The 12,048-nt window shown below is 41.2% G+C and overlaps 1 protein-coding gene across 1 annotated transcript in view; it reads right to left on the bottom strand.

The window, feature by feature from the left end:
• The window catches only part of LOC116698442 (uncharacterized), a 29,820-nt gene that overhangs the window by 16,298 nt on the left and 1,474 nt on the right, over positions 1–12,048 (bottom strand). Inside the window, 3 exon segments of the mRNA XM_032530381.1 lie at positions 1,774–1,900; positions 1,903–1,914; positions 8,194–8,372. Of these exon segments, the coding sequence (XP_032386272.1) occupies positions 1,774–1,900; positions 1,903–1,914; positions 8,194–8,372 (318 nt within the window).

Here is a 12,048-nt window from a genome sequence, read left to right as displayed (position 1 = left end):
GATGGTTGTACTTTACTAGTTTTTGTTTTCCATTTTGCATGAACCTAAGCAACATTTCCCAACGTCAGCTCCTTATTTTCTTGTCTGAAGTCAAATCACGCAAGATCAGGTATCCAGACTGGATCATAATACTGTTACTAGGGATGAGCGATTACAGCATTATCTGTATCTGTACTCGGACTGGGCGGGGCCTAACCCGAAGTGGACAGGAGTTAACCCGGAAGTGGGTCGGGTTGTCTTGAAATGGGCGGGGCTTTAACCGTATGTTATTTTAAGCATGCAATTGTATGATTGATCAGAAATTGTAGATTTCTGCTGATTAGAAAACTATTTCCAGACAGCATCAGCATTGAGCTTCAGATGTCATGGTAACGAACTATATACAGAACAGTTTTGCAACCATGAATACAAAACATGCGGTTGCAATATGAAGTAAAATGTAAGAGACGAGACTTTTCATACTCAATGTAAATTTCTCCAACTTTTAAAATTTTATGATCAATGGGATTTTTTGTTTTGTTTTTAGTATTTTTTTAATTTCCACACCAGGTATTTGTGAGTGTGTGTGTGAGTAAGAGAGAGACAGAGAGAGAAAGAAAGAATCTCGTATTACTCGTATAATACTTGTATTTGGCAAAAGTGCTTATCCGTCCGGATACTCGTTTCAGCCGAGTATCCGGCTCATCTCTAGTGTTTACGCTCTGTGTTTTGTGGATTGGCCAACCATCCCAGCTTTAAGGGCAGTGTTGTGTCTGATCCCTGAGGACAGAAGCCCCACGGGGAGGAGGTTGAGATGCTGGCTTCACTGTACTGTATAGCAGTGGTGGAATGTAACTAAGTACATTTTTTAAGGACTGTACTAAGTACAAATTTGGGGTACTTGTGCTTTCCTTGAGTCTTTTTTTTCATGCCACTTTCTACGTCTACTCTGACATCTCAGGCAGAAGTATTGTACTTTTACTCCACTACATTTATCTGCTGTGATAATGCTAACGCATTCTCTGTTCTGCTCCGTTAGCGTCGCAGTAGCCACGACAGTGAGCCTGCATGAACGATAGCAGGACGCTGAAACTTTTACACCTCGCTTTCCTGCTCTAGCTCCTACACAATTGGTTATTTTACATATAGTATTTGTAATATATATACATTTTATTTGTAATGCACTTTACTTAAACAAATCTCAAAGTGCTACAGTAAGATCATAAATCAAGGAAAAAAACATCAGTGTAAAATATCTATAATAGTGCAACGACATTTTGTGCAAAGTTAAAACTCATAAGTTCTGCTAAAAAGAAATGTTTTAGTCCTTTTTAAAAGTCTCAAAAGTCTGTGGTGCCCTTAGACGGTCAGGGGAGGGGAGGGGGGGGGCGTTCCTCAGACGGGGCAGGGAGGGCCAATTCGAGGAGCGGCGGAGCAGAATGAACAATCCCCCAGGTGCTGAGCTTAGTTCTGGGAATTAGGAGGCGGTTGGAGTTGTTGAGCGGAGGGATCGTGTTGTAGTGTGAGGGATGAGTAGTTCTTCGGTCGGGGGGGGGGGGGGGGGGGGGCATTTCATAGATGCACTGGTGGGTGAGAATTGAGACCTTGTATTCAATCCCAGCAAAAACGGGAAGCCAGTGAAGTGAGTGGAGAATGGGTGTGATGTGGTCATACTTTCGCACTTTCAGGATCTTGCATTAAATCCTTTTTTTTTTTTAAATCAGGATCCTTCGTATAAAATAACCAATTTCTAGATTGTTTTTTGTGTGGATACAGCTTGGAGCTGACACATACCTGACACCATCCCTTGTCCTTTGCACATGGAGGATGAGTTCTCTGTAGAAGTCTTTCAGCTGCCCCCATGTTGGACCTCTTATGTGCAGGAGCAGACAGTTCCCACAGCCGGACACCGACACGGCCGAGGTCCCAGAACAGCTACAGACACAAAGCAACGTAATCATCGTTTAAAAAAAAAAAAACACGAAGCAAAGAGTCTCACCATTCAGATGTTGGACGGAACTTGCACACACTCCTTTTACAACATGTTGAAAAAAGACACATGTGTACTAAGTAGACTGCATATTCTATGTTTTAAGGACCAATTATGTTTGCCATAGAAGATTGCCACCCTCTACCGTGCTCTGTGGCTTTTGGGTTTGGTTGAAGAAATGTGTGTGACTTTGAAATCTTTCCAATAGGGTGTCTCACTGTCTGAAAGGGTACATACAGCTTTACAGTTTACACTTTTGGCAATTTATCTTAATGCCTTAGTAAAAAAAAAAAAGAAGGAAAATGATCCTTTTAAGGACAACAATTTTCTTTGTGAATGAATAATTGATTGATTTGCATTGGGGGAGGTGTTAATGTAAGTTCCCCATGCCAATCTCTAGGTATGGTGATGGGTATGTGATGATGTTGGGGGGGGGGGGGGGGGCATTATTCCAAGGAAACCTATCAGGATGGTACAGTATCCTGATCCAAGAAATAAACTTGCCTTTTTTTTTTTGCCTTTTTAAAGCAGATAGACTTTCCCTTAACAAGCAGGAGTAAAGCTGTTCACCTCTAATCTGCTTACTTTCTGCGTACACATCTGCTCCTTGCCAAGGTCACAAAACAAAAGGAAGACACAACAAAGTGCGGCAGTGATCCAGCACAGCCCCCGCCTGTGCAAAGATTTGACCATGGGAGACCAGAGGGCAGAGACACGAAACCTCCACTCCCCTCTTCACCCGTCCAGCACCCCTCAAACCTTCCCAACCCCGAACCTTCTGAGGATTCATCGCTGTCTCTACTGATGTGCCACACACCCTTTCCCTTATTCCCCCATCAATTATGCACCCCTTCCACCCCCATGGCCAACCCCGGGCAAAAAGTAAAACGCCAAGCACCACTACCAGGAGTCAGAAAATACCTTCCCCCCAGACTGATAAGGACGCTTGTGTGCAAAATCTGGCAAGCAACTATGCTGAATGTGCCGGGCCTTGGTGCAGGACTAGTGATACTACTGACTCTTTTCAAGACAAGCCGGGCCCTGTGGATTCAATTCTTCCTCAATTTCTGTTGTGATAGGTAATAGGAAAAGAATGGTGAATAAGCACTTAACTGCAAACTTAGCAAATTTAGCATCCATTCCTCGTCAGCTACAGCCTGTCCAAAAAATGAAACACACTAAAACTAGCCTTACTAAACGGCAGGTCTTTGGCAGGAAAATCATTTTTAATCAATGATTTTATGCTCAGCACAATCTAGATTTTATGTTTTAACTGAAACCTGGTTATTGACCATAATAACAGCGCTGATGTTCTCATCGAGTCAGCTCCCCCTAACTTCAGTTTTATTAGTGAGAATAGAGTGAATAAGAAAGGAGGTGGAGCGCCATTTTGTTTAATGACTCATTCCACTGTACGCAAATATGTTATGGAAATTTTGTTTTTTTGAATATGTTGCTTTCAATTAAGATTCTCCCCTCAAGCGATGTTCTAATATCTACAGGCCACCTAAATATTGTGCAACCTTCATTGATGATTCACTGAACTGCTGTCTATCTGCATTAACTTTGATTGTGTATCATTGCGGGTGATTTTAACATTCATGTTGACAGCCCCCAGGACAGGGGGACAAAAGAGCTGTGTTGTGTTTTTGAGAACTATGGACTGACTCAGCATGTGACGGAGCCCACCCACAATAAGGGGCACACTCTGGACTTGATGTCTCCAAAGCTGAACATTCCAAGGTGTGGTGACTGACGTTGCGTCTCAGTCATTACTGTGTTTTCTTTAAAGGCACTATCTCTGTGCCCAAAAGTGTCCAAACAAAAGATAATCAGAAAACGGTATATCACTGAAAACACCAGTGACATTTATTCAGCTTTTTCCTCACACCAGCCCTCTCTGGGCTATCAGTCAGTGAGCTTGTAGATAATTTAAACTGTAAAATCACAATGTATTGATGCCATTGCTCCACTAAGGTCAAAGTTGTATCTGGTAAGAAAAGATCTCCATGGAGAAGTCACTGGTGAGAACAGAAAAAAGAGAGTGTAGGAAAGCTGAACGAAGGTGGCGAAAAACACAAATCTCCGGTCCATTATAACTCCTATAAGAGAGAGACTTGCATTTAATTTGGAACTGAGGAATGCAAGAAGGTCCTTTCTCGATATTATTCTAGAACAATCAAAATTCCCGTGCTTTGTTGTACGTTGATAGGTTAACAAACCCTCCAGTACCAGTAGCATCTGAAATTTTATCAAGGCTGCAATGACTTTGACTCCTTTCAAAGACAAAATCAAAAGATTAGACAAAGTCAGTGGCCTCCATATCAAGTCCAGGATAGTGTGTCCCAGTGTTCAAGCAAAAATAGTTCCAATATGACAGAATTTCACACGATCAACCATACAAACGGAGGACATTATTCAACATCCAAACCTCGACCTGTTGCCTTGAGTGTCTACCAACGGGACTTTTCAAAAATGTTTCCAATTGTTTGACTTCTGATCTTCTACAGATTGTGAACAACATCTCTTCTTTAGGTATCTTTCCACAGGCCCTGAAAACTGCAGTAATCAAGCCACTCTTAAAAAAGAACAACCTAGACAAGTCACTAATGAGCAAACTATAGGCCAAATCAAACCTTCCGTTTTAAGTAAAATCTTGAAAAAGTAGTCTTTCAAAAACTCAACCATATTGTCACTAAGCAACAGTTTTGATACCTTTCAGTCGGGTTTCCGACCACACCACAGCCTGAAACGGCTTTGTCAAAGTCTTTAATGCATCACACCCAAACACAGATAATGGCAAAAATTCAATCTAGTATTACTTGATCTCAGTGCTGCATTTGACACGGGTCGACCACGATATACTACTAGACCGATTGGAAAACTGCGTTGGCCTTTTGGCAGTACTAACTGGTTTGAATCCTACCTAAAGAATAGGGATTACCTTGTGTCTATAGTAATTGCATCTGAGCGTACAAAATATGACGTGCGGAGTCCGCAAGGCTCCATTTCTGGGGCCTCTTCTTAATCTACATGCTTCCACTGGCTCAGATTATGGAGAAAAACAAAATAAGTTACCATAGTTATGGGACGACACCACAAATTTACAATACCTTACGCCGGGGACTATAGTCCAATACAAAACATGACTAGTGCATCGACAAATTAAAGGCTGGATGTGCCAGAACTTTCTGAAATTAAATGAAGGAAAAACTGAGGTGGTGTTTTTGGAGCAAGCAGAGAGGAACGATTAAAGTCTGCGCTCAGCTTCAAACAACAATGTTAAAAACAACAGACAAGCAGCAGAAATCTTGGTGTGTCATGGACTCAGACCTGACTTTACAGCCACATTAAGACAATTACAAAGTCAGCCTACTATCACCTTAAGAATATATCAAGGGTTAAAGGACTATGTGTCAACAGGATTTGGAAAAATTGTCCTGCCTTTATTTCAGTAGACTTGACTACTGTAACGGGGTCTTTACGGTCTCCCTAAAAAATCAATCGACAGCTGCAGCTGATCAGAAAGCTGTGCTCGAGTCCTCACTAAGACCAGAGAATGGATCACATCCACTCCAGTTCTGAAGTCTTTACACTGGCTTCCTGTGTCTCAAAGAATGATTTCAAAGTACTCTTGCTAGTTTATAAATCACTTACGGTTTAGGTCCAAAATATATGCTGATCTGCTATACACTATGAACCACCCAGACCTCTCAGGTCATCTGGGGCAGGTCTGCTTTCTGTCCCCAGAGTAGAACTAAAAGGGTGAAGCAGCGTTCAGTTTTCTATGCTCCTCATATCTGGAATAAAACTCCCAGAGAACCGTAGATCCGCTGCTACTCTCAGTTCTTTTAAATCAAGGCTGAAGACCTTTCTATTTGATGCTGCCTCTTTAAAGACTAATCATTTCTTAAATTTTATGCTGCACTGTAAATTTATTCTTGTGTTTTATTTTTCTCTTGTTTTTAACTGTCTATTCATGTGTTTTACGGTTTTTAATGCTTGTGATTTTTAACTGTTTTACTTGGTGTTTATTGTTCAAACTGATTTTGTGTAAAGCACTTTGAATTGCCTTGTTGCTGAAATGTGCTATACAACAATAAAGCTGCCTTGCTTGCCTGGCTTTTAAAATAAATGTGCCTGCCTCTATTGGAATTTAAAAGGGGGGGGGGGTTATATTTGCCCCCGTAGTTTAAGGAAATCATTATTTTTACAATACATTATCATTCACAAAGAAAATGGTTGTCCTTAAAAGGTTGGATTTTCTAAATGTTTTTGAATAACGCTGGAAGATCATGCCAAAAGATGTTTTTTATTCCTCTTTTTAATCAACTTTTGCATGGGTGTGTAAACTTTCTCAAGCCACTGTCAGACAGTGAGACACACTTATGGAGAGATTTCAAAGTTACACACGTTGGACATGGATTGCCCATAAATGCATTGATAGTGAGAGTGAATTACACTCATTATAAACTAATAATTTGTGTTAATTGATCTTGGTACGTGGTGTATCGTCACAGCATTTTAGTTTCTTGCTCTGCTGAAGGACAGTTGTTAGTTGAAAGAAGAAAACGTTTCAATATGGAGTTTGAATGATGACAGACAATAAATGTAACAAATGAAAAAAAATCCATGGCTTCGGAGTCTTGTTTAAGGCCGAGGCCGAAGTGTGTGTCTCACTGCCTGACAGAGTATTTGTCTCATTGACAGAGTACATATCAACCCTCATGCCCTCTTCAGGCATATTTGTACATTTGTCCCATTTGTTTTTTTTCATTCTGTGATCATTTTTGCTGTGTTACTAATTATGGTATGAAATTTAGTCAGACACTTTCTTTTTAGTCAACATTTTTAAAACCATTGTTTTTTACTCTGACATGTTTTTATACTTGATTGATTCATTTTGTGTCCTTTGGACACCTTCGTGGCAAAAATCTACATGTCCAAAGAACTGATATTAAATCATCATACATCAATATGTATTTCTGCTTCTTTCATGAATCACTTAAACAACTTATAACTTGCTCAAAACTGCCTAACATTCAATCATTTACAGGATTTTAACCCTTTAAATGCCAGTTTAATTCTGTGCGGTGAAATTCTGATTATCCAACCGGAATATGCCGTTTACATGACCTGTGTATTTTATAGTTTTTATTGTGATGGGAAAGTGGGGAAGTGGATAAAGTGTTGTATTTTCTGACGGTTGAGTGTGTTGTGGTTGAATAAAGTGAGGCGTGCAGTGCCGTCTTGGTTCCGGCATTGGAAGCCTGTGTCTTTATTTTAAATAATAGAAGAAACCATCGCTTACACCTGTATGAAATTAGTACTGACTGAGTATAAACTGTAAGTGGGTGTCTCACTGACAAAGTACATAAGTGTGTGTCTCAGTGACAGAGTACATAAGTGTGTGTCCCACTGTCTGACAGAGAACATAAGTGTGTGTGTCTCACTGTCTGACAGAGTACATAAGTGTGTGTGTGTCTCACTTTCTGACAGAGTACATAAGTGTGTGTCTCACACACTTATGTACTCAGAGTATATAAGTGTGTGTCTGTCTGACAGAGTACCTAAGTGTGTCTCACTGTCTGACGAAACATACGTGTGTCCAACTGTCTGACAGAGTACATAAGTGTGTGGTCTCACTGTCTGACAGAGTATATAAGTATGTGTCTCACTTTCTGACGAGTACATACGTGTGTGTCTCACACACGTATGTACTCTGAGTATATATAGTGTGTGTCTGTCTGACAGAGTACCTAAGTGGTCACTGTCTGACAGAGACATAATGTGTCTCACTGTCTGAGAAGAGTACATAGTGGTGTCTCACTGTCTGACAGAGTATATAAGTGTGTGTCTCCTTTCTGACAGAGTACATACGTGTGTCTCACACACGTATGTACTCTGATATATTAGTGTTGTTCTGTCTGACAGAGTACCTAAGTGTGTCTCACTGTCTGACGAGAACATAAGTGTCTCACTGTCTGACAGAGACATAAGTGTGTCTCACTGTCTGACAGAGTATATAAGTGTGTCTCACTGTCTGACAGAGTATATAAGTGGTGTCTCACTGTCTGACAGAGTATATAGTTGTGTCTGTCTGACAGAGTACCTAAGTGTGTGGCTCACTGTCTGACAGAGTACATAATGTGGGTCTCACTGTCTGACAGAGTAAAGTAATGTGTGTCTCACTGTCTGACAGAGTACATAAGTGTGTGTCTCACTGTCCGACAGCGGCTGGAACTGGCCAGACACGGTCCACGGGGACGTCTGGGTGGCGTTGAAGGCCTGGACGCGGGCTCTGTAGCGGACGAATGGGTCCTTGAACGTTCGTGTTAGGTTACACGGCTGACCGGCCGTCAGCTCCGAACAAGCAGCCACTGGTCTCCATACGTTCCTTCTCCTGGGGGGAAAGAACGCACAGAGGGACTGAGAATAAAAGACAATCCAAGACCACTGGGAAGAGTAATGTGTCAGCCTAAACAATGTCTTTCACCATGGCAGGTGAAGGCTAATGTGGAGAGGGAGGGAAATATCCTTGTCAACATGCTGATTGACATAACACCACAGAGAAAACTCACAGCTGGTTAAAAGGCTGGGCTGTGTGCATCATCCTGATACCAGGAACTCACTCGTTATATGGTTCACAGTTACGCAAAAAGGAAAGTGCTTACTCACAGGCTTTAAGAGAAAGAAAAATGAAACAGGAGTTAAATATATATATATATCTCAACAGGTGTTGGATCAACTGCCATGCAGTGGTGTAATGTAACTAAGTACATTTACTGAGACTAGCTGTCTGGAGGATAATCAGCTGAGATTGTGTGTGTGAGTCCTTGAGAACTGGAAGTTGTATAGCTGATGTTGTCCGTTCATTTAAGCCTGTTGTGTTGGTCTATAGTTCTGGCACATTTGAAGTAAGTTAGCTAGTGATTTAGTTGTTTGTGTTATTCACCTGTTACCTAGGTTACATGTGGCTTGATTGTAATAAAGCATCAACAGAGAGAAGATGTCTCGTCCGAGTTCTAACAGACACACCTGGGCCCGAGTTGGAAACCAGAATCAGCTTTAAATCCAGACCTCATCTAGTCCTCACTAACAAGTTTTTCAGATAATTTCCCTGGAGTTACTGTTATTGTCTGCATCATCAGTACAGAATTCAATCTAATTGGATGGGACAATACTGTGTGTTGCACTTGACGCACCACTACAAGACGACTCCACAGATTAATTTGCGGCAAATCATTGCGTTTGGATGGAGGTAAAGATAGCACATAGTAGTATGGATGGCAACATGATGTAAAAAGAAGAAAACAGAGATCCCAGGGATTCAACAGACATGCAGCAAGACATTCCCATCATCCACGGCCTTTTCTGAGAGAGATGTTTTAGACAGTAGGCATCAAGAAGGACTCCTGGCCAATCTGCTGGAGAACTTCTTCATTAAAGTCTTTTTAGTAATTCATATTTTATCGGTTATTTTCTTTCCAAAAGCCATATTTGACCACACACATGTACTGTACATGTAGATTCCTTTAAATGTTAAGGGGAAGATTAAAAAAAGAGACAATGGATCTGTGAATTCTTACAGAATCACAACTGAATTCATATCTGGCTGCTCAGTCAGAATCTTATTAACCTGGAGTCCCAGTCTCTGTCCCAATAATCAGACAGTATATGGGATGTTTTAGGCCATTTAAAAGGTAGCCAATGGCATATAAAGAGCCTTTTCTACATGTCAACTGTAGTTTCTCAGCGTGTTCTGCCGTAACATCTGTCTGGACCAGGTAGCTTTGTCATTCGCAAGGCTACTTTTACTTTTATACTTTAAGTACATTTCTGTAAAAGCCTCTACTTTGTTACTTTTACTTAAAGAAGATACGTAAGAAGTTAAATCAGTACTTCTACTTTCACCAGAGTATTTTTTAACACAAGTATCTGTACTTCTACTTAGGTACGGGAAGTGAGTACTTTTGCCATCTCTGAATTTTACACACAAAACCCATCATAAAATCTGATGTTTTATTATAAAAGTAATTTAGCAACAATATAACGGCCTACAAGTCCAGCTGAGATGAGACCATTAACACACAGCAGTCTGGATCCTTTTCAGTTTTCCTGCATTGAGTACTTTTACTTATAATACTTTGAGGATGTTTTCCTGGTGATACTTACATACTTTTACTTAAGTTACATTTTCAATGCAGTACTTGAACACTTATACACAACACATGTAATTTGGGACATTCATGTTCCCGTCAGGATGAAGTGTCATCACTTTGGTGATCCATTGACAATAATTTCAAGTAGAAAGTACCGCTCAGTACATGTCTCGGTCTCAATTCTTTAAAAAATATATTTAAGGAAACCTAAATGTGTTTTGTGTACGTAAATATGTGTATTGTCCTCACAAATCCAGAATGGATTTGGCTCTCTCCCTTCTTCCCACCTGATCTGGAAACAGTGAAAGGATACTGACATTTGAAGTCTCAATGACATGAACCAACCAGGGAATGCAGACAAATCAGCCCTCTTTAAGAGCTGCAGATTGTTTGTGAATTTGTCTTTTGGTCGACTCAACGCTAGTCTGGATCAACGGAAGTACATTTCCAGGAAAAAGCCTGACATCCGGCGCTCAGGTTTGGCCCCTTCGGCTCTCTATGAGCTGCCGTTCTCAAACTCCCTTTGCTTCGGGAAACAACAGCACACTTCCGACTAGCAAGCTACACCCTGGAAATGACAAGTCGGATGGTGCTTTTGAGGAATGACTGTAAAGATAACAAAGAATATGTTCAGGGCCTTTTCTCTCGAACTGGGACATTTTGGGGCGGATTGGTGGGATTTCTATGAACTAAATACACACTGAGATACACTGGTAAGAGCTAATAAGGTTTATGTATCAGCTAAATTAAATGGCTCACGTTATTGGATTGTTCCTTCCTGAGACTATACTGCAGAGCCAACGTCGCTGGGTCCGGAGCTTGGCAACGCCCAAGACGATTTTGATTGGTTTAAAGAAATGCAAACAACCCAGAGCGGGTTTTTTCTCCTATCCCTGAATGCATCTGTGGAGGAGCCAGAAACTTACTTCACAGCGTTGTTGAGATAGAGCTGGCAATGAAAGACTAACTCAACGCTAACTTGTAACAATATTAGTACCAACAAAATCAAAATGTTCTTATTTTTTCCCAGGATGTTTGAGTTTGGAAAACAGCTCAACGGGAGGTGGGTTGGGTTCTGTTAATAGTCAGAAGAGGACACCTACAGTATCAGTGACATGTAATGCCAGCCATTTAAAGTGATGCCAAACCACAAAAACAAAGCTTTGTGAGTTCCTGTAAGCAAACAGCGTTGTGATAAGTACGACGATACCATTAACGATTCAGAAATAATGGTCCTTAGTCTGCCTCGCTGTGCTTATCTAAGGCTGGGTTGAAATAATCCATTCTCCCATTAAAATCTTTGTTGAGTAATCCTCACTCTGAATGGAAATAAAACAGAAATCATCCCGTTTGGACGTTTAGACGCACTGGGTGGCACTTTGGTCCCTTAACCTCCCAAAACCTCTCTAAAAATCTGGGTGTTATTTTTGACAAGTCATTCACTTTCAATGAACAAATCAGTGCAGTCATCAAGACCAGCCTCTTCCAGTTAAGACTTCTAGCTTAAATAAAGGCCCCATCTTCCTCCCAAAGGCCTTGAAAACGTCAACCATGGGTTGACAACAGAACTCTTTACATCGCCTACAGTTAGTCCAAAACGTAGCTGCTCGCCTTTTAACAAAAACTAAAAAACGGGAACACATAACGCCAGTCCTGGCCTCCCTCCACCGGCTACCTGTCCGTTATAGGATTGATTTTAAGATTTTATTGCTTGTTTTTGAGGCCTTAAATGGTCTGGCGCCTTCTTATCGGGCTGATCTCTTATGCCACCATTCTCCAGTCAGAACGCCGAGGTCAACCAATCAGCTGCTCTTGGACGTCCCGAGATCAAAGCTGAACAATAAGGGCGACAGAGCCTTTGCAGTGGGTGCCCCCCCCCGATGGAACAACCTCCCCATGCATATTAAAGCTGCACAG

The sequence above is a fragment of the Etheostoma spectabile genome, chromosome 11 (assembly GCF_008692095.1).
Source record: "Etheostoma spectabile isolate EspeVRDwgs_2016 chromosome 11, UIUC_Espe_1.0, whole genome shotgun sequence".
NCBI lineage: Eukaryota > Metazoa > Chordata > Actinopteri > Perciformes > Percidae > Etheostoma > Etheostoma spectabile.
The sequence above is the reverse complement of the archived record's forward strand: the minus strand, read 5'-3'. Positions and strand labels throughout refer to the sequence as shown.